The 26,173-nt window shown below is 42.8% G+C and overlaps 1 protein-coding gene across 3 annotated transcripts; it reads left to right on the top strand.

Annotated features, from left to right (window-relative positions):
* Ercc3 (ERCC excision repair 3, TFIIH core complex helicase subunit) lies at positions 1-25,131 on the top strand. Of its 3 annotated transcripts, none has more exons than XM_047547016.1 (15): positions 1-119; positions 460-665; positions 1,298-1,534; positions 3,228-3,277; positions 3,706-3,841; positions 4,020-4,184; positions 4,631-4,835; positions 5,656-5,970; positions 8,119-8,303; positions 12,069-12,271; positions 17,661-17,757; positions 18,602-18,719; positions 20,993-21,111; positions 22,965-23,117; positions 24,667-25,131. In XM_047547016.1, exons 1-15 carry the CDS (start codon positions 92-94, stop codon positions 24,796-24,798), a joined length of 2,349 nt encoding a protein of 782 aa, XP_047402972.1. In that variant the 5' UTR covers positions 1-91; the 3' UTR covers positions 24,799-25,131. The 3 variants fall into 3 exon arrangements, with proteins under 3 accessions (XP_047402972.1, XP_047402970.1, XP_047402973.1); XM_047547014.1 differs by having other exon boundaries at positions 21-140; XM_047547017.1 differs by lacking the exon at positions 24,667-25,131 and having other exon boundaries at positions 21-140; positions 18,602-18,718; positions 20,991-21,111; positions 22,965-23,097.
* Positions 25,132-26,173: the final 1,042 nt, after the last annotated feature.

The following is a 26,173-nucleotide window of genomic DNA, read 5'->3' on the forward strand; positions in this document are numbered from 1 at the left end:
CTTCCGGCATGGGCCGGAAGTTCTTCTGAAAGAAGACGCCTCGTTGAGCGGGTGGCGCCGGCGGTATCCGAGGTTTGCGACTGTAGCTGCCATGGGCAAAAGAGACCGGGCGGACCGCGGTGAGAGGAGGCACGGGCGCGGTGTGTCTTTTGTTCTGGTCGGCCCCGCCCTCACCTCTCTGTGTCCGAGCTGCCCAGGGTTTATCGGCTGCGGCCGAGCCGGCGAGTACACCTTGCCCAACTGGGTTGGGGAGATGCCGGATCTGGGCGCAGCCCTGCCAACGGCTCTGGGTGGGAGGAGGTTGAGGGTCTTGACGCCCGCGGGGTGCATATGGCTCTTGCTTAGGTGGTCGAGGCGCAGGTGGAATGAAGCTGCTGGCAGGTTCCCGCGAAATACCTGTAGGCAGTTCATTGTGACCTTAGGTTCCTGCTGTGCTTACCTCTGTGTCGGTGCCCGCAGACAAGAAGAAGTCCAAGAAGCGGCACTATGAGGATGAAGAGGAAGATGAAGAGGACACCCCTGGAAACGACTCTCAGGAGGCAGTTCCCTCGGCGGCCGGGAAACAGGTGGATGAGACCGGGACCAAAGTGGATGAATATGGAGCCAAGGACTACAGGTTGCAGATGCCATTGAAGGACGACCACACCTCCAGGCCCCTGTGGGTGGTAAGCATGCCTTGTGTCAGGCAGGGCCCAAAGGTCTAGAATGGCAGCTAAATCTTGGACATTCATAGAACCCAAAATGTGAGATACAGCCCCTCAGAACCAGCTGGGAGACAACTTTCATTGTTGTTTGAACAACTGGTCACACATAACCCAGCCAGACCTGCTTGGACTTTCTTCATCCCTAACCCTTTTATTTCCCCTCTTTTCCCTAGACCTACCTACTACATGTTGGAATGTACTTTACCTGTTTAATAAATAGCATTTATTTTGTTAACAGTGTATTTCATCATTTATTTGTAGCCAGTTTTTGCCCAACTTAAAATAATTAATGTTCTACACTCAGTTGAAATCTAGCCAAAAGTAGCTTGAGGCTAGTCAGTAAGGTGGGGAAATTTTTCCTCTGTAGAATAGTAGGAAACAGACAATAAGTTGCAAAACCTTTTCTTCTGTTTTCTCCTGCTCTTTTGTATCTGGTTAAAGTAACAGTACCTACAATGGTCTGAAGGACTGGTTGCACAAGTATCCCTGGTGTCGGATAGCTTATCCTTTCTCAATAACCATATGGGGAAAAGTCTTAAGTTTATGCATCTCATTAGTTTTCCTTCCTGCTGCGTCCATTTGTTGTTTCTCAGGCTCCTGATGGCCACATCTTCTTGGAAGCTTTCTCTCCAGTTTACAAATATGCTCAAGACTTCCTGGTGGCTATTGCAGAGCCAGTGTGCCGACCAACCCATGTACATGAGTACAAGCTAACTGCCTACTCCTTGTATGCAGCTGTCAGTGTTGGGCTGCAAACCAGTGACATCACTGAGTACCTCAGGAAGCTCAGCAAGACTGGAGTCCCTGATGGAATTATTCAGTTTATTAAGGCAAGTGGGGACTGAGGCTAGCAATTCTGCCTGCCTGACAATGTGGTTATAATGGGGATAGATGCTACCCATTAATTATCCTATTATAGCCATGAAAATGTGCCATTCATATCTTTTGTGGGAAGCATAATAACTGAACACCCTGTTGCTATTCATCTGGACCTAGTGTTGTTTTCTGACTGGGGCCTAGAGTTGCTTCTGGCCGTGGTACTAACACAGAGGGGGTACTAATTCAGGGAGTTCTGGGCAGGGTTATTTGGGAAAGTAGCCCAAAATAGGTTGTGTGGTAGAATAGATTTTGTCCCCCAAAATTCATATGTTCAAACCGTAAATCCCATATGATTATATTTGTTACAACCAAATGAAGACCTAAGAGTGGGGCCCTGATCCAATAGGATTAGTGTGCTTATTAGGAGACACCAGAGAACTCTGTCTCTCTGTTGTATTATACAATGAGAAGGCGGCAGTCAATAAGACAGGAATAGAACTGTCACCAAAAATTGAGTCAGCAGGTACCTTAATTATGAATTTCTAGCCTCCAGAATTCTGGGAAAATAAAATGTTTAAGTCACCCAGTCTGTGGTATTTTGTTATGGCAGCCTGAGCTGACTGATATAGGTGGCAAACTCCATTTAAGGCTAAATACTTGTGTAAGACCTATAGTCAGTGAGTACTATTAGGGATAGTAAAAAAGAACTTCAAATGTTGAAGTAGAGAGGGTTCTGTGTGAGCAACAGTTGAACATGGATGAATGCTGTTCAGAGGAGATGAACAGTGACTTTTGTTGTCTGCCTAGTCTAATGGGAATTTGATTCAGATCCCAAATCTGGAGTAGCAAAAGGGGCCAATGGACATCCAATCCCAGGGATGCTGGCAGGAACCCTGGAGAGAGTTCTTTTTTCTTACACAGTATCCAGGGAGAGGTTACTGCTCCAGAAATGTCCTGTATTGGTCCCTGGGGCAGTGCAGTTGTGAATTAGAGGGCAGCAGAGGCAAGCAACAGCCCAAGGTCTGAGTGGCAGGTTTTCACCACATCATCTCTGCTAGATTTCTTCCTGAAGATTGTTGGAGAATTTAAGCTGTATTCCTTACATTCTAGTTGAGGAAATAGGAACATTGATGGGATAGGTAGGTGGTTTTATATATATATATATATATATATATTTTTTTTTTTTTTTTTTTTTTTTGGTGCAGTACTGGGGATGGAACTCAGGGCCTTGTGCTTAGGAGGCAGGCACTCTACCACCTGAGCTATCTCCCCAGCCCCCGGTTTTATATTTTATTTATGCAGCAAGTAATTAGTGAGCAAACACTACGTGCCCACTCAATGCTGGGAGCCATAGTAATATTGGTGTGATAGGATAAACCTCTGGATTAGGGTCGGGGCTGTCAGTATGTAGAGGAAAGCAAATGGGAAACACAAAGGGGAGAATTTAAGCAGTGTTTTATAAATTAAGAGATGTGGCTGAGAATTAGCTAGATAGGTGGAAGGTTTTGTCTCATAAAGCAGAGGCCAGTGAAAGAAGCTCTGTTTAGGTTTATCTGACTGTTGTAGGATTGCACATTGGGTTTTGCTAAAGTCAACCCAACTGTTCACTTGGTTGGTAGGTGGTAAGATGTGACCAGTAGTGAATGTTTCTAAGCGAGGTGCTCATTGCTAATTTTTCTTATTTGGTGTTGTGTTTACTTGCAGTTGTGTACTGTCAGCTATGGGAAAGTCAAGCTGGTCCTAAAACACAACAGGTAAGAGATTTTGTGATAGGCCCATCCCAAGGCACTTCCATCCTTTGCACATAGATAGGAGGAAGGGCTCTGGGCAGAAGGTAATGTTCAGGGACTGTCCGCTCTGGGCAGATATCTCTCTCCCCTGAAGTGCAGATAAGAGGAACAAGAGATGTGGCCCAAACAGGAAATTTATTTGCTGACCACTGTGTTCCCACTAGTAGGGAAGCTAGACCTCAAACCCTGGGCCGACTTGACTTCAAAGTGGGGAGTTGCATTCAACCCTGATATATTCTATCAGAGCCAAGCTGTGATTTGTTTGGGGAGCAAAAGAATGAGGAAAGTCATTATGAGGCCACTCTTTCCAGACCATTGAATTAAGTGATTAGTGGAATCTTCTGGAAATGAAGAAGTGGTCACTAGGCACCTCCTTCCTTTCCTGTTTGTAGGTACTTTGTTGAAAGTTCCCACCCTGATGTCATCCAGCATCTTCTCCAAGACCCAGTGATCCGTGAATGCCGCCTGAGGAATGCTGAGGGGGAGGCCACTGAACTCATCACAGAGACTTTCACAAGCAAATCTGCCGTGCGTGCGTGGGCTCCTGGGTCACCTGGGTTCTGGATGTTTAGGATTTCAATTCTGTCCTTTAATCTCACACTGGCAATCTAGCAGCCCAGGCTTTTACTCCCCCTTTGCGACTTCATTTCTTATTTGATTATAGCAAGTTCTGTGCAAGTTCAGAAACCTGCCTTTCTCTTAACAGATTTCTAAGATGGCAGATGGCGGCAGTGGGCCTTCCACTTCCCGGGTGACAGATCCACAGGGTAAATCCGACATCCCCACGGACCTGTTTGACTTTTATGAGCAAATGGACAAAGATGAAGAAGAAGAAGAAGAGACACAGACAGTATCCTTCGAAGTCAAGCAAGTTAGTGAATGCATACTCCTTGCTTCTCCACTAAATGGCCCTGCGCTAACATCTTTTGTAATTTGTGTGACAGAAAGGGATTCCTTTCAGTTCCCTGATGGCATTCTCCATTTTTGTGTCTGAGTTGTCATCATATTATTCTTCCTGATGGAATTGGAGTGTCTTCTTCCTTATGCTGGGAGGCTGGTCCCTGCAGATTCCTGAGGAGATATGAGAAGCAGTTGCTGAGGCTCCATTTGATTGGGGGAGAGTTCATTTTGACAGTGTTAGTAGTTTGGATTGCTTTTTGTGCTTTAACCTAATTTTTAGCAAGCAAGATGTGAAATTTATTCTTTTTGAATAAAATGCCATTTTCTAAACATTGGATCCCACTGAATATGTATTGTTTTTGAACACACTTTTGTAGTTAACAAGATAATAAAAGCTCCTTTATGCTGACTTCCCAGGAAATGATTGAGGAGCTTCAGAAACGTTGTATCCACTTGGAGTACCCTCTGTTAGCAGAATATGACTTCCGGAATGATTCTGTCAACCCTGATATAAACATTGACCTGAAACCCACAGCTGTCCTCAGACCCTATCAGGAGAAGAGCCTGCGGAAGATGTTTGGGAATGGACGTGCACGTTCAGGGGTCATTGTTCTTCCTTGTGGTGAGTGGAACCTGAATGAGGAAGGTGGTCAGGCTCCTCTCGCTGTATCTGCCAGCTGCCTCCCACTCTCCCTTTGCAGATTTCCCTAAATCACACCTTGCCAAGAGACAGCTGAGGTCAGGTATCTCCCCAATTCATGACTTGACAAATATTTATTGAGTGCTTACTGTGTGTGACCCTTTGCCTAAGCCCTGGGGCCACAATGGAGCTCCTTCACCTGGGGTGCAGACTGATCATAAACAGATCAGCTAAGCAACCTATTAAATTTCTGGCAATGATAGAGGAAATGAAGAAAAACCAGAGCAGGATATAGATTAAGACAGTGCTGGAAAAAAAAAAAAAAAAAAAAAAAAGACAGTGCTGGTGGGGATTCTGTGGTACAGGGGGATTAGGTTCTCATTCTGTGAAATCATTCGCCGTCATTCGCTGAGTCCTTCCTTTGCAGGATGTGTGCGCTAGGTGCGCTGTTCCTAGCACTAGTGTCCTAAGGCCACAGGCAAAGTGCTTTTCTGGTTTTCCTATCTTTAAAATGGTGGTAACAGGAGTATTTCTTCTCAATGTTTGGTTTTGAGATTTTACCATTTAAAGGGGATCTATTTAAGGATCTAGAGAAGGACTCAGCACCCACTGATTCTCACTAATGTGTGTGAAGTGGACATGCTTCTTTATAAGGAGGAAAGCAGGCTGGAGCAGTACATACCTCCAAATGTCCTCTGTGAGGACCAGTATGAGAGAAATTTGCCTAGATTCCTGTGCTAATGAGTCCCTGTCCTTCATTTCAAGCTGGCCTTTGGTAGGATTATCTCTTGATTTCCCATAGGTGCTGGGAAGTCCCTGGTTGGTGTGACTGCTGCGTGCACTGTCAGAAAGCGCTGTCTGGTGCTGGGCAACTCGGCTGTGTCTGTAGAGCAGTGGAAAGCCCAGTTCAAGATGTGGTCCACCATTGATGACAGCCAGATCTGCCGCTTCACCTCTGATGCCAAAGACAAGCCCATAGGCTGTTCCATTGCCATTAGCACTTATTCCATGCTGGGCCACACTACCAAGAGGTCCTGGGAGGCTGAGCGAGTCATGGAGTGGCTTAAAACACAGGAGTGGGGCCTTATGATCCTAGATGAAGTGCACACTATTCCAGGTAAGCAGGTTGAAGCTGAGCTATCTGCTCATTGTACAGACAAAAATTAATTTCTGGTTGTTGAGTTGGGGAGAGACTGCTGTGTAGTTCACCCAGATGATGAGAGAGACTTGCTGACTTGCTTTAAACTAATTCTTAAGCATGGGTAGATGGGACTGGGTGCAGTGGGGTGTACACATTCATAGCTTCCTTAATCACTGACTCAGCATAGTCATTGAGAAAGTAATATTTTTTTTCCTTTGTTCATCTTTCTTACTGTTGCAACTCACCTTTACCCTTTCCCTATTTTTATGGTCCTGTGAAACTGGACCAGGAGTCCTGCCTAACCCTTGTAATAATTCTGTGTTTTATTTGAAGACTTAGTGTTGGTCCCTAGTTAATATCTAATAGAAACTCTAACTATTTGTAGTCAATTCTTGTTTTCTTCTCTAGCCTCAGGCAACTACTGAACTGCTTTCCGTCTCTATATATTTGCCTTTTTTGGAAATTTTCATATGAACAGAATCATACGTGATATATTTTCTTGTGTCTTAACTTTTTTCACTTTGCATAATGGTTCATCCATATAATAACATTTTGGATGATTTGTTCCTTTTATTGCTGCGTAGTCTTCTAGGCAAATCTTTCTCTTTATTTGAGATGGGATTTCACTACATTGCTCAGGCTTGTCTTGGACTCGTGGGCCCTAGTGATCCCCTGACCTCAGCCTCCCATTAGTGGGGCAGCTGGCCTGTGCCACCATGGCTGGCTAGTCAGCCCTTTCTTCATAAAACAGATTATGGGGAACCCTAAGAAATTAGTAAATCCGAAGTTGAGAATACTCTAAAATAAAATGAAATGTGAAGCATACGTAGAACATTCAAAACATTGTCAAAATGACCCCAGCATCTGGTTCTTTTTGTGTAGCGAAAGCTCCTCCAGCATCTATGGATGTCTGAAGATTACTTAGACATGTTCACAGAAGGCAGGTTAGGGATCCAGTTGTCTTTCAGATGGAAGCAACAGGGCACAGGCTCTGTTGTAAGAAGTTACTTGATATGTTCAGACAACAAAAGATAGCCATGCAACTAGAGGAAGGAGAGCCTGGTAGTCAAGGATAGGGCAGGATGGAGATGTCAGGCCATAGCAGGGACTTTGGCTTGTACTCTGAATAGGTGGAAAGGCATCTGAGGGATGGAGAGAGGGTGACCGAACTGACTTACATGTAAAAAAGATCACCATGTTAAGCTTGAGTGTGTGAAACGAAAAACAGTATTTACTTGGAGTTAGATATCTGTGTTATTCTTCTGTTCTTGTGTTTTTCATTTGCGTTTTGCTGCATTCTGATCTCTTATTCCTTTGATTGTTGTTTTTTACTTATTTCTGAAGTATCACTAGCCCTACCTTTAATTATGTTGTAAGATAAGCACAACTCTATTTAACCTCTGTTTAGAATTTTTTAAAAGTTTAGCCTATGAAGATGTATAAATTGAGTCTTCTAAAATGAATATCATATACACTTTTTGAGTTTGATAGATGAGAAAGAATTATAACATTTAGAACAAAGGAAGAAAAAGTATTTTGTTAGCTGACCAAAGTGAATCTGATTGGTAGTGTCTGGAAAGGGGAGTTTCTGCCCCAAGCACCCCTAGGTCTTTAATGCTTGGGGCAGAATAATGCCTGGGGTTTCATTTCTGTCTTGGGCTCTCTTTTCTCCCTGGTTTCTGGGAAGATGGTGGGAAGCTGAGCATAGTTGACTCCTTTTGTTCTTTTCTCCCTTCAGATCCTCAGCTGCCACCTGAGTACAAGTTTCAGGATGAGTAAATTTTATGTGCAAGTTAGAACTTAATGGTATTCTAAGATTACATTTCACATTTAGCTATTATCAGGAGATTGCTAACTGGGAGTTTCCTTGAAGTCATTTCTCCATTGTTTTTTTTTTTTTTTTTTTTCTCCCTTGTTCTTGATTTCATCTTTCAAACAGGTCTTAAAGTGTTGATGAAGTATTCTTGCCTTGTCATTTTTATATAGAGTCAGGCTACTATGGTCCTGAGTCCTAGGAGTTAGCCCCTGTGGTATCGTAGGCCAGTGCTAAGTCATAATAAGGCTACCTGTGATAATCAAGCAGTTCGGAAAATGATCCTGTGAATGTTTTCATTGTTCCCCCAGCCAAGATGTTCCGACGGGTGCTCACCATTGTGCAGGCCCACTGCAAGCTGGGTTTGACTGCAACCCTTGTCCGGGAAGATGACAAAATTGTTGACTTAAATTTTCTGATTGGGCCCAAGCTTTATGAAGCCAACTGGATGGAGCTGCAGAACAATGGCTACATCGCCAAAGTCCAATGTGCTGAGGTAGCTGGGCCTGATTGGGTGGATATCTGAGGGAAGGATCCCTTCCAAGGGCAAGGGGAAATGATCAGGTTGATTCCTTATGGGCAGATATACAGGTCAGGATTTGAACTAAACTACTGCTACCTCCTACAGTACCCTCATTTACCCTGTGGGGTGGGCATTGTTAACCCACTTCACAGATGAGTGCAGCAGGATCCCTTGTCCTGAGTCACATGGTTAGTAAATGGTAAAGTCAGAATGCTAATGGAGGCCACTGGGTCTATACTCCATGAGCCTCCTCCTCTTGTGAATGAGTCCCTGAGGTGTTCTGCCTACCCTTACACTGAGGAGTTCCTGGAGGGTCCATCAAAGCCACTCCCAGTGTCAAAGCCCCAAGAAGACAGATTGTGGCCTTAATCGCTTTTGTTTCTAAAAACACATTTTCCCAATATTTTTCTCTAGTGAATACTTGCACAGGTATGTGTTAAAAATCCTTGTTCAAAGCTAAGTATTTTTAGAAGGAACAACAACAACAAAAACCCTTTTTGGCACTTTAAAATCACTGTAACTCAGTGATTAGAGTAGGGTGGCTTCTGTCCTGACAGGTTGAGAAATGGTCTTTTGGATAAAAGAGTGTGAGTAACCTGTGAAGATTCTTGCTGTGTTGAAAAAATCCTCACCCTTTAGTATGTCTGTAGACTTACCACCATCTAAGATCAGTTTCTGGGACCTTCAAAGCCTTCAGTTCCTCCCCACTTGCATTTCCTTTCTACCTGTCAGTGCTGACCACCATCATCAAACTTGTATTTGTCATTGTCTGACTTTTATTATTTTACCTTCTACGTATATTTCCCTCAGTATGTTTGCCTGATAGAGTAAAAAATTTATGTAAGTGGAATAAGGTTATTATATATCTCTGTGAATTTTGTCTCTTCTCAGCATTTTTATTCCTCACATGATGCTTTATTCCTTTGATGGTGCATATAGTTGTAGTTCATTCCCTTGAGTCACTCACTGTATAGTATTCCATTATACAGATATATCACAATTTGATATATAACAATACTACACAGCAATAAAAAATCTTTTTTTAATGTTGATAGACATTTGAGTTGCTAAGTTGTTCTTTTACCAGCTTTTTGGGTTTTAATATACACATCAGTAAAATTTTATGGTTTGGATATGAGGTGTCCCCCAAAAGCTCAAGTGTGAGACAATGCAAGAAGGTTCAGAGAATTGATTGGGTTCTAAGAGTCTTAATCTAACCAGTGATGTAATTCCCTATAGGGATTAACTGAAGTGGTAGGGTGTGGCTGGAGGAGATTGGAATTGGAGTGTGACTTTGGGGTATATATTTTGTTTCTGGAGGGTAGAGTCTCTGCTTCCTGATGATGTGAGTTGCATCCCTCTGCCATACTCTTCTGCCATGATGTTCAGCCTTACCTCGAGCTCTGAGGAATGGAGCCAGCCATCTATGGATTGAGACCTCTGAGACTGGGAACCCTCAAATAAACTCTTCCTCCTCTACAATTGTGCTGGTCAGATCCTTTTAGTCACAGCAGTGAAATAGCTGATTAAAACTTAAATGTACAATTCTGTGATTTTAGTAAATTTAAGAACCATGCACCTATCCTCACAGTCCACTTTAAGAAAAATTCCACCACCCCACAAAGTCCCCTGTGCCTTTTTGCAGTGCAGCTCTACTCCTACACCCAGTCCTAGGCAACCACTAGATTATTTTCAGTCTCTATAAATGTGGAGGTTAGATTTTTTGAAATTTGACAATGTTGCTGCATTTATTATTTATTTATTTATTTATTTTACTATTTCCTGGCGCCCTCTGTAACCACAGAGTTTTTCTAAAACAGTGTTATTCACAATGTGGACTGTGACCCTGTAGTGTATGGGCCCCTACCTGGCAGACATACCTTGAAGGAATGTTCTGGGCTGAAAATCTCAGTATACTAGTTGTGTTAGCTTTTCATTGCTGAGACCAAAATACCAGACACAAACCACTTGAAGGAGAAAGATTTATTTTGGCTCATAGTTTCAGAAGTTTCAGTCCATGATCGGCTGGTTCCATTGTTGTAGATCTGAGGTGAGGAAGGACATGCAGAAGGAAGCTATCAACTCTTGGTATCTGAAAGAAGATGAGGGATGGGGGATGGGGAGAGCTCTCAGCTGCTTCCTAAAGTGGGTGTTCCAATAATCAGCAATGATTGATGCTTCACATCTCCTTTAATACCCAATAGTGATTTTTTTCTTTTGTTTTCTGCTAACCTGTTAAGTGTGAAGTGGTATCCCTTTATGGTTTGAATTTATATTTTCCTATTTACTAATGATATAGTATGAACCATCTGTTTTTCATACTTTGTGAAATGTAGGATTTTAAAGATTACACTATGAAAAAGAATTGCGTTGGCTATAAAAACTAGAATTGCATAGAGTCACAAGTAGGATGTGGTCCAGAGGGAAATCAGCAGCACCTATGGAATTTGAGCTCTGGTTGGTGTTTGGCATATGGTATTGGTCACTAAACTGGCCATGGGAACTTTATCATACACCTGAATTTGAAATTATTATTTTTTACCAGCCTCTGAGCTTGCCAACTGTGGAGTTTTCAGTGAAATTTGGGGTGCAGGGCACAGAAATGAATGAAAGCCCCTGATACCAGCGTGCAACAGGGTAGCTTGGCAGCAGAGGGTTTTGTACTCATATCCCTGAGAGTCTAATTAAAGTGCTCCTGGCCCTGCTGGGGAGTAGGAGGAGGAGTTCTCAGGAGCATTGCTGACTTGTGCAGAGGTGTGGTCTAAGTGGAGGGGTTCCTAGCATCAGTGGTTGGGATTCCCTCACTTGCACGTTGCATGAAAATAATTCCTTGGGTATGATTGCATTTAAAAAATGATGAACATGGGAGTGTCCCAGTTTAACATTAGGTATTAGATTTGGTTTAGTTTTGTGCGTGTATTTACAGCTATACAGAAGTTCCCCCTTACCTATAGGGGATTTTTTCCAAGAACCCCAGTGGATGCCAGAAACCTCAGATAGTACCAGGTCCTGTAACTTCATGTGTTTTCCATTTTTGCTAAGCACTTATGCACCATAGCTGAAAATTTTACAGTGTGTAAGGTATGACAGCAAAAACCAGCAATAATTTCTTTTCCTTTAGAATTTCGCAGATAAAAGGTTTGAACTTACGTAGAACTTAGCAGCCTCAGTGTGTGATTGTTTTTTCTTTCCTAATAAATTGAGAACTTTTACCTTTTTTACTTAAAGGAAGCACTTCATGTTTCTCTTTGCACATCTAAATTGTTAGCATCATTACTCTTGTGCTTTGGGCCTTTATTAAGTAAAGTAAGGGTTACTTGAACACAAACACTGAGATATTGGGACAGTCAATCTGATAACTGAAAGGTCTGCTAGATGATTAACAAACAGGTAGTTATATAATGTGGATATACTGGGAAACGGATGATTCACATCCTAGGCAGAATAGAGCAGGTCCATGTGAGATTTCACTGTTACTCAGAACCAATGTGCAAGTTAAAATTTGTGAATTATTTATTTCTGAAATTTTCCATTTAATATTTTCAGGCCCCCATTGACCATGGGTAACCAAACCACAGACAAGGGAGGACTACTGTTTTGAGATATAATTCATGAACCATTGGCTTTGTTTCGAAAAATTTTAAAGTTAATTCTGTTAAATGAAAGGGGCTGCAAAAGTTTCCAATTATGTGATGTCTTTGAACTTGCAAAATGATCGCTTTCTCTTATTGCATCCAGGTTTGGTGCCCGATGTCTCCTGAGTTTTACCGGGAATATGTGGCAATCAAAACTAAGAAACGAATCTTGCTGTACACCATGAACCCCAACAAGTTCAGAGCTTGCCAGTTTCTGATCAAGTTTCATGAAAGGAGGAATGACAAGATTATTGTCTTTGCTGACAACGTGTTTGCCTTGAAGGAATATGCTATTCGTCTGAACAAGTAAGACTTGAAACCTTGGAGTTGCCTCCAGACCAGTTAAGCTTTCTCACTGAGAGGAGAGATGGTGCCTGTTGCTTGGGGATCTACAGGTCTGATTCTCTGCCCTTGGTTCCAGGATCCAGGCAAGACAGAGAAGCAGGTGGTCAGAGTCAGAGGTTAGAACATATAAGAAGGTGGAACCTGTTCACCCTGACCTCAGAGAATAGGGGCTGTAGAGTTGTGCTTTACTGGGAGGGCACTGTCTCAGATCTGGACTCCAAATGTAGATGGGTGTTGGTGTCTGGAGTTTCAGGCCGAGTGAACACTGTAGGTGGAAATTGAGGCCATACTATATGGTTCAGGAGTAAGGAAGGAAGGTAGGATGGATTGGGCCAGCATCATACATGTAGATTAGCTTCTGAACAGATCTTCTTGGGAGTTGTTCCCTGAGCATTCTCATCAACCCACAACCCCACCCTGTGCTTAAACCCCAAGTGGCAAAATGGCTGCCAAGTCTGAAATAAGAGGCCTGTGCTTCTTCCTACAGTGATGCAGTCCTTCAGGTGCTGTGTCACAGAAGACAAGGTCCTCTTTGGACACAGGTCTTTGAATTCTTTTTGTGGGGGGGTGGATGGGGAAGAACAAATATAGAATAGCTTCTTCCTGGAAAGCTGTGTGCTAGGAGTACTATATGTATATATGATTCAGTTCTCACCTCAGCCATATGAGGTATTATTCTCATTGTATGGATTGGAAAACAGGCATAGAAAAATTAGGTAAGTTTCTAAAATTGTACCTTTTTTAGATTTAGAAAGGTTTTTCTTTTTATTAAAGCTAACATTTAGATTATTAAGAAAAAACTATTCTCTGTATCTGTCTGCCTACTCTGTTGTCTGAATGCAGCCACTTTGAACCTTTTTTTCTTTGTTTACCTTCATATTTTTAAGTAGTAACTTATGCAGCAATTTCTGGATTATCAATTACAGAAATTGGTTATTAACTTCCTACTATGGGAGTTGAAGATTTAGCTTTCTTATATACACCACTTTCCACCCCACCTCTTTGTTTCTTCTTTCACCATCCTCCCAATATAGTAATGGCACAAGTTTGGGGTTAAATTAAAATTCAGTTCTACATTATTTTGACTGTACAGTATTGTTCAGATGGAGATATATAAATGTACTCTGATTCTATTTTCTTTTGTTTGCCTTGTTGTTGCTTTTGCCTGATTTTCTATATACTTGATTACTCTTTTCCAGACTTTTCAAATAACTATTAGTTCCCTCTCAATAGTGTCAGGTAATCTCTAAATTCTGGTTTTCTCTCTTTCCCTGGTCAGATTCATCAATTCCTCTTCCCCTCTGCTCTGGCTTGCTTGTTATCTAAGACTAGGGATACCAACAGCTGTCATTGTGGACTTCCCTCGGATATAACCTGTGAATTCCCTGGGCCTCACTGCTTTAATTTGTGTCAAGCCTTTATATCCTAATCTCAAATCTCCTCTTTCTTGGTCACTTATTTTGTTGGAGCACATGCTCCATTAGATTCTTGAGAGAAGATACTTAATAAGGTTTTAAGACTTGAAGTGCTTGTATATGTCTTCACTCAACTCCTTCAGTAGTTTGGCCGGGCTTTGCCATTTACATCAGAGTTTCCAATATGGCTTAGGCATCTGGTGCTATCCAATTCCTCTGTTTGTGGTCTGTTGTGCTATTTGTGTCTTCCTTCTCTGGAAGCTGTTAGATAGGATCTTCTTTCTCTTTTTTTCTCTTTTTAAATTTCAGAATTATATGCCTAGGTAAAGTCTTTTTTCTTTCACTGTAATGGGCATTCATTAGGTGCTTTCAGTATGGAAACTTGTTCTGAGAATTTTTTTTCTCCTTTGTGAATCATCATCTCTTTGTTTTCTTTTTTTAGAATCCCTATTGGTCAGATGTTAGATCTTCTGAACCACTTCCCTGGTTCTCTTATCTTTTTTCTCTTATTTTTATCCCTTTGTCTTTTAATACTTCTGTTGAAATTTCTGTTAATTTCTGAGAGTTTTTTTTGATGTTGAGGTTTATACTGGGGATTGAACCCAGGGGCCTATATCCCTAAGTCCTTTTTATTTTTCATTTTGAGGTAGAATCTTGCTAAGTTTCAGGGACTGGCCTCAGTCTCCTGAGTCACTGGGATCATAGGTGTGCACTATTGCACTTGTTTACAAGAGTTCTTTTTAAATAACTGTTCTTGTTGCTTGAGTATAATGTCTTCTTATTTGGGGCTATGAAAGCTTTTGAAGCTTCCTTCTGTTTCCTACCCTGTCTCTCCTTTTTATTTTATTTTTTTATTTTACTTTACTTTGATTCTTTTAACTTCTTTCTTTAGAGTCTTTCAGAGTTTTATAATCTGTGACTGAATTTTCTTATTTGAGGGTCAGTCACTAAAAAGGTGACAGGCCATTCTGTATCTCTTAGTGAACATGAACTCCCTGCAGAATGATCAGGCAGGCACCTGGCTGTTTTATTGACAGATTGATAAAATACCAGTCAGTATCTCTAGGTCTTTTCTTGGGTTCTGGTCTTTTCTACAGAGAGAAATTTTCCAGCCTCTGGGAACCAGTTTGTGGAAGCAGAGGAAATGGGGTTGTTTGAAGTCTTAGCCTTGAGGAGATGCCTTAAACTTCAAGCCTCACTTTCTGTCTTGCCTTTGCTCTCAACTCTGCTGATGTCCTGAGTGCAGACATTCCTTGTTCAGATCCTGGAAAGGAAGGCTCCAGGCTCCAGCTTCCTGTCAGGTGGCAGGAGTCATGCCTGCTGTGGGGCTGGAGTCTGCTCCTTACACATACTCCCAGGCCTGCTCTCTGCTATCCTGCTTACCACCTCACCTTCCAGCCCAATTGGGCACCAGTTCTTGAACCCTTCTGTGTTTTGCACAGAAAATTGGCTTGTTCTCTTTTGACTTTCTCTCCTGTCAGCTCAGGCTTCTGCTTTCTCTAATCTATTAGCTCAGTCACTGTACCAGCATCCATCTGCTTTACAGCTTCCAGATATTACTCACTACTCTCATCTGCTGTTATTTTTTCTCCTGTTCTCTTTGTGGATTTGTGTCCTTTTAGTCCTTTAGTGTCACATTAGTGTTGATTCAAGAGCAGCAGCAAGACAGTGCTTATGTTTACTATGTCATTTTTAATAACTATATTCCTTCCCATCCCCACCCCCCACAGTGCTCATCCAGATTTTCTGGAGCCTCCCCACACCTATGTTTGAAACATCCGAGGCTTTCTTGTGATTGCAGCCTCTTGAGCCTGTGGACAGAGATGTTAATTTGCCTGGTGTTGGTGCTATCAGTGCTGAACCAGCCCAACAGAGATAAAGGTAGCCAGCTGTGCCTCTCATGTATAATGGAATGATAATTACAAATTTTGCTAATAACTTTTTTTAAAATAACTGGCCTTTGGAAAGGGACCAGGCATGGTGGTGCACAACTGTAATCTCAGTGGCTCAGGAGACTGAGGCAGGAGGATTACAAGTTCAAAGCCAGCCTCAGCAACTTAGTGAGGCCCTAAGCAACTTAGCAAGACTATCTCAAAATAAAATATTCTAAAAAAGGATTGGCAATGTGTCTCAGTGGTTAAGTAACCCTGGTTTCAATCCCTGGTACCAAAAAAAATAAAATAAAATAAAATAAAATGTTTTTTGTTTGCCTTATATTCTTGATTTTGAAATGATTCTGTGAATCCATTCTTAACTTACGGTAGACAACCTGATGTGTCCAGTGGTGGTAGAGTGTGTTCTCCCAGCTTTAAAGAAAGAAATGGGTGTCACTGCACAGTTGCAGGAGACACTGTTGGGGTATATGCAGTGTGGAATAACATAGAACATCATCTATGGAGACAGACTTTGATTTGGGTACCAGCTCCTCCTCATAGAAGTTGTATGACCTTAGAAAAGTACTTTTTCTCTCTGAATCTCCTTTTATTTCTTGATCACTTAGAGCAACCACAGCGGATTCTCATGCCTGGCATCTCACAAGGATGCTCCAAATATTAGTTTCTTTTCACTAAAACTACAGACTTGTACCACCAATTCAGCAAGACAGTCTGTGTGGCTTCCCAAGTTTTTTTCACAGCAAGACATATAGAAAATGACAGATTGTGTGGTTCCCTGGATACTTTATGTCTGGGTTGTCCAGAGGCAGTCAACCTGGGTGTACAGCTGTCCCAGGCTCTGCCCAGCCTTCCTGTGGGTGAGGGGTTTGCTCTCTCAGGTAGAAAACATCTGAGACCATCTTGTAGTATATTGTTGGATATTGGGTAGCACTGCACAGAGTTGCAAAAGCAGTGGATCTTAAGTCCTTACCAGTCACTGTCCTGGACACTGTTGGTCCTGGTCATGGGATAGCCACATCTGGGCTCCACTCCCTCAGATTCCTGACCCTATTCTTTCTTTTTTGGTACTGGGGATTGAACCCAGGGGCACTCGACCACTGAGCCACATCCCCAGCCCTTTGTTGTATTTTATTTTGAGACAGGGTCTCACTGAGTTGCTTAGGGCTTCACTGAGTTGCTGAGGCTTGCTTTGAACTCGCAGTCCTCCTGCCTCAGCCTCCCAAACTGCTGAGATTATAGGCGTGCACCACCTCATCTGGCTTGACCCTGTTTCTTTTGTGTAGATTGAGGAATGTGAAACAACCTTTTTAGTTCTGAGGGATATTGGTGGTGATGGGTGAATTATTTTATTTCATTTCTCTTAAGTAGTACTAGTTCAGTGCTTGGTGTAGGGGGGCCCTGGATCTTTGTACCTATCCTCTTTGTGCTTGTTATCATCGTTGTTGCTGTTAACTTCTTTGGGAAGCTATGGAAACTGATCACCAGCACATTCTAGTACAGAAGGCAGGGATATGACCTCTCTAGGTGTCATAGTCAATGACCAGTGAGATTTCCAGATAATCTGTAGCAGGAAGCTAGAAACTGAAGAGAAGCTTTTGAAGTTCTTGTTCTGGGAGTGCAGTGGAGAAAAGGTTGAAGGGCCCTTTTCTACTTTCTGCTCTTTTGTTGGAGGTTGCTTGTGTCATTGGAGAATATGTAGAAATGTTTTCTCTGCCTTTAGGCTTCGTGAAATTGGGGATTATCCTTGCCTGGAGTGACAGATGTTGAAGGAAAAAAAACCACGTGGGAGCAAGTCAAGGAGGAATCCTGAAGAGGGTGGTGGGCCTGAGCCTAGAAGCAGAGGGGGAAGGGCTGGGGCTGTTGGCAGGGTTGGATCTGTACCTAGTTATTGTCCTGGATCTTCTGATAACCCAGCAGGCATGACCAAGGGCTTCCTCTCAGAGAAAACCTTACGTAAGCTTATTTTTTTCTCTGATATGTTTTCAGGATAGCTGAGGTATGAGTCTGTGATTTTTCTAATACATCTGTGTTCTTCTTTAGACCATATATCTATGGGCCTACATCCCAGGGAGAAAGAATGCAAATTCTTCAGAATTTCAAGCACAACCCCAAAATCAATACCATCTTTATATCCAAGGTTTGTGTGACAATGTGGGGAATTGAAAGAAGCAGATTTAGGATTTTCATGTATCATCTATAAAGGCTCTTCACTAGGCTGAGATTTTTCCCACCTCTTCTTAGGCTGTAGGAACTTTAAACTGTATTTCCTAGGAAAGGACCTATAGTTCATCAGAAGCTGTGGCCTGGTGGTTTGCAAGTCATTCAGATGAAGACAGACCTAAAACCCGGAAGTACATTTTACCTATAGAGTGATCATAGCTAGGAAAGTGAGCACTAGACCTTGCCTGTGGCACTTTGGTGGTCAGATCCCCCAAGCTGAATACCCTGTGCACAATCAGGATCCTGTGCAGGGCAGTGGCCTAGACCACATTTTCCCACAGGTGCTATTGATGGTCTCAGTGGTCATCAGATAGGAGTGTGGATGATTTTGACCTATTTCTATAGCCACAGAAACAAAAAAGTCACTTGAAGTGAGTCTTTGTTATCCTTGCATGCAGCATTGTGAGCCTTGCTGCGTCACAGTGGTGATTGTGGGTTATTAATGGCAGTGATTTTTTTGGCACTCTTAGAACTCACACGAGGTCCTAGAGAGGCCTTTCTGGGGTCCACTTCACTGTTGTCTGCATCAGAAGGACCTTAGTATGGAGAGGAGAGTGTTTTTTAAAAATGACCCACAGAGCAGATTTAAATTATAGGCCAGAGCTTGGAATGTAGCTTAGTGGTAGAACACAGTTTAACAAGCTTCGGGTTCCGTTCCCAGCACCACAAAAATAAGTAAAATTTAAAATTCTGGACTAGTTGACTGTGTGTGTGTGTGATGTAAAAACCTTCCCAAACTCACAGCTGCTTCACTTCTATAGGTAGGTGACACATCCTTTGATCTACCAGAAGCAAATGTCCTCATTCAGATCTCATCCCATGGTGGCTCCAGGCGGCAGGAGGCCCAGAGGCTAGGGCGGGTGCTTCGAGCCAAAAAAGGTACAGGCAGCTTTTCCTTCTTTGCTGTGAGTGGAGGAGACTCTCCTCTAAACCACTTTGGTTGAGGGGAGGGGAGGGATGAACCACCAATGTGTTCAGTGTCTCAAGATTTGTCCTGGGACTGGAAAGACCCTGAAGAGAAGAGATCCTGAAGCAAGGACCAAGAGTACATGGTCCTTATTTCCCATACCACTGGAGTGAATATGGTGTGTTTTCCGTGGCAGTGGCCTGCAGTTCACATGGGTGTGCTCTGATCTGATTAGTCTTCATGAGGGGGCCTCCTGTGTGTGTTGACTGCAGCAGAAGGGCCCAGACCTCAGCTTTGGGCATGGCAGGGACTGATGTTGGTGAGATGTGGCTGCCTCTCTCTTGGGATCAGGCACATCCTGAGACAAGGACGTAGGCCCTGTCCTCAGGGAATTTACTTATCAAACCAGGAAGCACCTGAACTACTGGGATGTTTGAAAATGCCAAGATTGGTGGGCATAAGTTGGAATCATATGGTACTTAAGAATGAGGCAGCTAGTTGATTAAATTTTAAATGAAAGCAAGACAGATGTCAAAGTAGCATGGACTGAGCTCCAGATTAGCTGTGTGACCTTAGGCAAATTATTAGCCCCTCTGAGCCCTGGTTTCCCCTTCCAAAGTGGGGATGATTGTGTTGTCTTTCTGGACTGTTGTAAGAATGAGCCTATAAGACATAGAATACAGTAGGCTGCTTGATAAACTTTTATAAACTGATAGGAATATAGTCTACTAGCAGATGTGAAAATCACTCATTACTTATTCCTTATTCTTCACCACACAAAAAAGAAGCAAAGCTAAATTGAAAACACTTTTGAATTTGATTAGAATTGTATTTTCTCAGTCAAAATATTTGGCATAATGTGTCTAACCCTTTGCATCTCTGAGCTCTTATAAGAGAAACCATTGAATTCAAAGGCAGTATATAGATGCTTAACCTCCTGATACTTGAACTGTGAAGTAGAAATGTTTGCATTTTCCTGAAAAAATCAGATCTTTCAGGCCTGAGTATTTTCTGTCCTAGTTTCTGTGATCATTCTCCCTGTTTAGAGGTTTTCTCTCTGAACTGCATTTGTTTGCTTGTTTTTAAATTAGTGGCTTAAGCATCTGTGATCATTTAAGTATACATATCAGTGATTTTTTTTTTATTTTCTAGTATATTCACAAAGTTGTGCAACCATCACCACAGTGTACATTTAGAATATTCTCTTCACCCCCAAAAAGAAGCCCTTATCTGTTACCAGCCATTCTGCATTTTCCTTGCTCCCAACCCCCAGGCCTAGGCAGCCACTAATCTACTTTTGTCTCTATGTGCTTATTCTGAATGTTTCATTAGGAGATCACACACTGTGGGGCACTCTGTGACTCAGTTCTTTCACTTAGCATAATGTTTTCAAAAGGATTACCCATATGTATCAGTACTTTATTCTATCTTTATTGCCAGTTAATATTCCACTTTATGAACATACCACATTTTATTTGTTGATAGACAGACAAATGGGTCATTTCTGATTTTTGGCTCTTAGAATAGTGCTATTGTGAAATTCACATACAAGTTTTTGTATGGATGTTTTCAGTTCTCTTGGATATATACCCAGTAGTAAAATTGCTGGATCATGTTTTAATAATTCTGTGTTTAACATTTTGAGGAACTGCCAGACTTTTCCAAAGCACCACTTTACATGCTCACCAGTAGTATGTGAGAGCTCCAGTTGTTTCATATCCTTGACAACAGTTGTGATTATCTTATTTTTTTGATTCTACCATCCTAGTGGAGGTGAGGTGATATCTCATTGTGGTTTTGATTTGCATTTCCCTGATGATTAATGGTATTGATGTGTTCCTTGGCCATTTGTTTGTCTTTAGAGAAATGTCTGTTCAGATCCTTTGCCCATTTTATAATTGGCTTATCTGTCTTATTGAGTTGTGGTAGTTCTTGATATATTTTAGATGCTGTCTTATTGAGTTGTGGTAGTTCTTGATATATTTTAGATGCAAGTCTCTTATCAGATATGTGCTTTGCAGGTATTTTCTAATTTTGTGGATTGTCTTTTTTAGTTTCTTGATAGTGCTCATTGAAGCACAGAAAGCTATTTTGATGAAGTCCCATGCAAAATCAGAGTGATCACACTGTGCCTGCAGAAGTGTCCCACTGTGGTGCTTGCTTCTGAGCTTAGGACCTAAAGTTCCTGGCATTCTAATGGCTAGTGTTACCTTTTTCCCTGCCTTCTTTTGCCTTCTCCCTACAGGGATGGTTGCAGAGGAGTACAATGCCTTCTTCTACTCACTGGTGTCCCAGGACACACAGGAAATGGCTTACTCTACCAAGCGACAGAGATTCTTGGTAGATCAAGGTTATAGCTTTAAGGTATGTATCCTCTAGGCCTCTGGCTAGGCCATAACCAAAGCCTTTCTGGTATTCTGGCCTCCAGAGATGTGCGGGCACCAGCCTGAGACAGACCTCAAGCAGGCAGAGAGCCTTAGGGTATTAGAGGCCTTGCCTCAAACTCCTTTGTCTCTGCATAAACTTCTGGGGACAGCATTTGATGTTGGTGGGAAATGTGGTATCTTGGCAAAAGGGAGGTGCCAAGACCCTGTGGCCAGCCCTGTCTGAGAATGAACCTCTTAGGCTTCCTTTCTCTGGTTGGTGCCACTCCAGGTGGCTTGGGTTGTCCTTTCTTGGCTGATAAACTCCAAGCCTCAGTGTGCTTCCCAGATATTGGAGCCATCTGTACTATAAACTGGGTCATCAGATAACTTGGGAATTACTAAAGCTCTGGCTAACTTTCATTGCTGGGGTAATTTGCTTTCTTTCCTGTTGACATAACTTGTAAATTTATGTTAGGATTTAGTGTCCCAGAGGGTCTTATTTTGGGGGGTGAGTGGGCTTGAAGATTCTGAAGCAGGGGAAGAAAATTCCCTGAGGTCTGCTGGAAGAACATTCCTAAAACATATATGTTCCTCTGGTTCTTGTTTTGCAAAAAACCATAGTGCCTTTTTTTAGATACATTTTCAATTGTCTTTTTTTCCTCCCCTTGGTGCCAAGGATGGAACCCAGGTCCTTATGCATGCCAAGCATGTCCTCTACCACTGAACTGCACCCCCAGCCTTCAGCTGTGTCTCTTAAAATGTTGGTGAGAGTTCCCATGGTTAGCCTTAGACAGAGGACAAGGTATCCCACACAGAAGGTCAACAGGAACCCTAGTGACTGTACTCCCCTCAGTAGTCTTCCCATATTGAAACAGGTAATGAAGGGAAGCTGATAAAAGCTATGCCCTTTGACAAGGATCCTCCACTCTGCTGTGCTTGGCACCCAGGGCTTCCAGTAAGAGAAAGCACTTAATAATTTCAGAATAGTGAGAATTTATTGGCCAGATTTTCTCTAAAAGAGCAAGATGACAGCAAGATGGAAACTGGGTTTTCACATCTATAGGGATAACTTACTATGAAGTCTACCTAAAACTGCAGAAAGCCTGGGTTGATTACGTAAAGGTAACCCCCAGTGCCCCCCCTCCACTCCAGTTCTCTGCATAATGTTAAAGGAAAACTTCTAGAAGTGAGGATCTGAGTCCTTCAGGTGGCCAGACATCCAGACTGCAAACAGTGGGACACATCAAGTTCAGACAATCCAGGAATTCTTACTGGCTTCTCTGGACAAAGGCAACTTGGCCCACATAGACATCATGTGTACATGGTCCTGTCAGGCTAGCCTTTCAAAGAACTGAGAGAGTTCTTTCTGAGTTGGCATTCCTGTTACCCTGAGGTACTGTAAGAACCCAGAGTTATGAGTGTTGCTAACAGAATGGATGAGTGGTTGGGTCATGATGCAAATCTGCTAAAAAATTGGGCTCAAAACCCAAACATCTTGTCCTCCAACCAAGCTGAAGAGGTCTGAAAAGTGTCATTGCCCCTAGCTAAAAGAGAAGAAGCCAGACAACCTTGTCCTGTGTTCCACACAGATCAGCAGGAAGCCTGTGTGCACTGGGAGCAGAGATTCCTCTGTAATTCCTTCATCCCTGTCTTGGAATCATTAGTATAGCTTCCTGTTACTGGCAGTTCTGAAGCTGGTCTCTGGAACACCAGAGAGGAGCTTCTCCATTGTTGGCCACAAGGCTGACTGGGTCTATGGGAGGGAAGCGACAAGAAGTGGACTTTGGAGAAGGCCGAGTGGGGCCAAGGGGAAGATAACAGAAAGGGACATGTCTGCTATTGAATTTTCAGGTGATCACAAAGCTTGCTGGCATGGAGGAAGAAGAGTTGGCATTTTCCACAAAAGAGGAGCAACAGCAGCTCCTACAGAAAGTCCTGGCAGCCACTGACCTAGACGCAGAGGAGGAGGTTGTGGCAGGAGAATTTGGCTCCAAGTCCAACCAGGTGAGCAGTGGGTGAGGCTCCAAGTATTAGCGCTCCTGAAGTACAGCCACTTCCATATGCACACAGTCTTTGTGTGTGTGTGTGTGTGTGTGTGTGTGTGTGCACGCATATGCGTACCTGGGGAGTTTGGAGAAAAACTTGAAAAACAGAAAAACGTGGAGAAGAAAATAATAGAAACAACTCCTGTTCACCTTTTGGTACACATCCCTTCCTGAATATGTGTTGTCCAACATGGTTGGACTCCCAGTGGCTGTGACTCATCTCCTGCTTGTTCATCTAACAGTATAGCAGGAGCATTTCTTAGTATTTTGGTTTTGGAGCCCAGGATGGTAAACGGGTGACTCCAGGCACCACTTCTCAGGCTGTTGGGGTAGATGGGGTGGAGTAAGTGGGGTGGGGTGTGTGTGACAGGACAGTGCCTGTTGTTGGCCTTGGACAAGTCAGCTTGCTTTCGGGTTCCTCCTCAGTGATAGAGTTGAGCTTTCTAGTGTGGGAGACGGATCTGAGGATCAGTTTGTATGGTAGCTTCAACATGTATTTTGAAAAATTTAGAGTTCTTTGGACGTACTAAACCTTTCATTTAAATTTATTGAGTGCCTACTGTGTTCCCAGGCAAATGTAATGTGGTATAATTAATGAGGTATTGTTATGGAGAATTGTTACTAGACCTTTCCAAAGAGAGAAGTACAATTGAATCAGTGCTTTTTAAAGATTCAATTAGTATTAAAGCCAAAAGGTAAGCAATGACTGGAACAAGGTAAGAAAGAAGCAGCTCTCACCTGGGCTGGTGCTGCCCTTCCTTCAGCTCAAGACTTCCTCCTGCCAGAGGGTTGCAGCCTGCGCTAAGATTCAGGAAAGTCTAGTTTTCTCACTGACCCTAAAGGGTTAAGGTGAGGCCCTAACCCTGAGGTCAGTGCTTGGCTGCGTATTTCCCCTGTTACATGGATTCAGTGGTGTGCTGGGCTCTGAGCCAAGCCCCTGACCTCTGTGACTTCTGTTCATACCTCATCCGTCAGGGCAGGTGTGGTTATCTCCATTTCACAGATGTGTTCATTGAGGCATGTATATTCAGTACTTGGCCAGCATGCCCAGGGAGAGGTAGAACCATGAGTCAAGACCAGGGATTTTAGCTTTCCCCTTGATTCAGAGTCTTAAGTGATATCTCAGGAGATTTTAAGGGATTTCTGCCATGTTTAAAATAATGAAACTCTTGAAATTGTCATTAAGGAAAGTAGTGTAGCATTCTACAAAGCAGTGACTCAAGCCAGACTGCTTGTATTCAAGTCCTATTTCCTTAGGAGCTATGTGATCTTGGACAAGTTCCTCAATCTCTGTGCCTCCATTTCCTTTTCTGTAAAATGAGGTTTATAATGATGACAAGGACTTCATGAGGTAATACATGTAAAGTGCTCAGAACCATGCCTGAGACACAGTGACCAGTAAACTTTGTTTAAAAATAATAAAATATATTGAATTTGATTTTAAACTTATAAAAGAAGTCTTTTTCTCTTGGAGACTAACTGGCTTGGGTTCTCCTCCTCCCTTGCAGGCGTCCCGGCGCTTTGGCACCATGAGCTCCATGTCCGGGGCTGATGACACTGTGTACATGGAGTACCACTCATCAAGGAGCAAAGCTTCCACTAAGCATGTGCACCCACTTTTTAAGCGCTTTCGGAAATGACACCCACCTAGGTTATTTGGTTGAAGACTGGGTGCTTGGCCCCAGCATTGGAAAGGGATTTTTCAGTATAACATCTTTTCTCTATATTTATGTACTTTCCTGCAGCATCGGCCAAACTGATCTAAACTCAGTATCTGCTGACCATATTGAAGAAAATCCACATCAGGGGTTCTGCCTTCATGGGTCACCCAGGGTTTTAAAAAAGAAGGCAAGATTATTATTTCTTTTTTTCAAACTTGTTTGGGAGTGGGGCATTCCTGTATATAAAAATCGGTACTGTTTAAGATATATTTATCTTGATGCTCAGTTAAATAAACAAAATGGAACTTTTCACCCCTTTGTTGAAGAAGTGTTTTTATGCCTTATCACAGGCATGGGCTTTGTCTACCATGACCAGCCTCCATCAAGGATCTACTTAGTAGCAGGTATGGAGGAATAATATGAAGCACATCCCCAGGGATCTCTTGGGGATATACACCCCAAGATGGAAGAAGTGTTGATGGGGAACAGCCTGGGAATCTTGGAAATGGTTAGTCCGATGAGATGGGACTTGAACAGTTGGCACTGGACCAATTCATGGGTTTGGGTCTCTCAGCTTGGGGCTTTTGCCTCTACAGCTCTCTTCTTCTATGGCCCTGACTGCCTCCCACAGGCTGTTCTGTGGTAGACACCCACAACATGTAGGCCTTCCAGGCTAAAAGCCTCCAGGTTAAAGCCAACACCTCCTCTGGAAGCCTCCATGTACATGACTTGTGGTACTTCGAGTCTGAGAACCATCTCTTATTTCTCCCCCAAAACACATTTTAGATATTGCTAGGAGGTTGAGTTCCTCTTCTAAGGTCACTTTAGAACCCTTGAATCCTTAATGGTGAGTTTTTATTCTTAAAACTGTCTTTGAGCTTTTCTGTTTTCTTCCTGGTATGAAAGAAAATGTGTTGAGGACAAGATAGGCAAGGCAGGATTGTTCTGTGAAAGGTAGGCATGCACAAGGTGAAAACTTGATATTCTGAGGAGGAGGCTATTCTAATAGCAAACAGTGTTCACACCTGGGGAGTGTGAAGCCTGCACTAAGCCTCCAGAATGACTGGAGTCCCTGCAGCTCAGCCGCAGCATTCCATTTTTGTGTCACCAGCACCAGCACAACTCGACTGCTGCTCTGTAAAGCAGCCACAGGCCCTTCCTGGGAGGAGACAGGGTCTTACCTTGGAGACTCTGAAGCAAGGTCTGCCTTCTCCACATTCCACTTCAGGAGCTTACCTTTGGGAACAAACATTCTCAGAGCTGGGTCAGCTGTTGGTGCTGCCAGGCAGGTAGGACTGTGTCAGTGCAAATCCCAGGAGATGACAGTAGCCCCCACCTCCTCCATGCAAGGAGA

The sequence above is a fragment of the Sciurus carolinensis genome, chromosome 3, assembly GCF_902686445.1.
Source record: "Sciurus carolinensis chromosome 3, mSciCar1.2, whole genome shotgun sequence".
NCBI lineage: Eukaryota > Metazoa > Chordata > Mammalia > Rodentia > Sciuridae > Sciurus > Sciurus carolinensis.

Coding starts and splice junctions, on each gene's coding strand:
- Ercc3 (XM_047547014.1), top strand. CDS start 92: ATGGGCAAAAGAGACCGGGCGGACCGCGGTGAGAGGAGGCACGGGCGC. Junction 1,535..3,227: donor GAATTATTCAGTTTATTAAG/GCAAGTGGGGAC, acceptor GTTTACTTGCAG/TTGTGTACTGTCAGCTATGG. Junction 3,842..4,019: donor CTTTCACAAGCAAATCTGCC/GTGCGTGCGTGG, acceptor TTCTCTTAACAG/ATTTCTAAGATGGCAGATGG.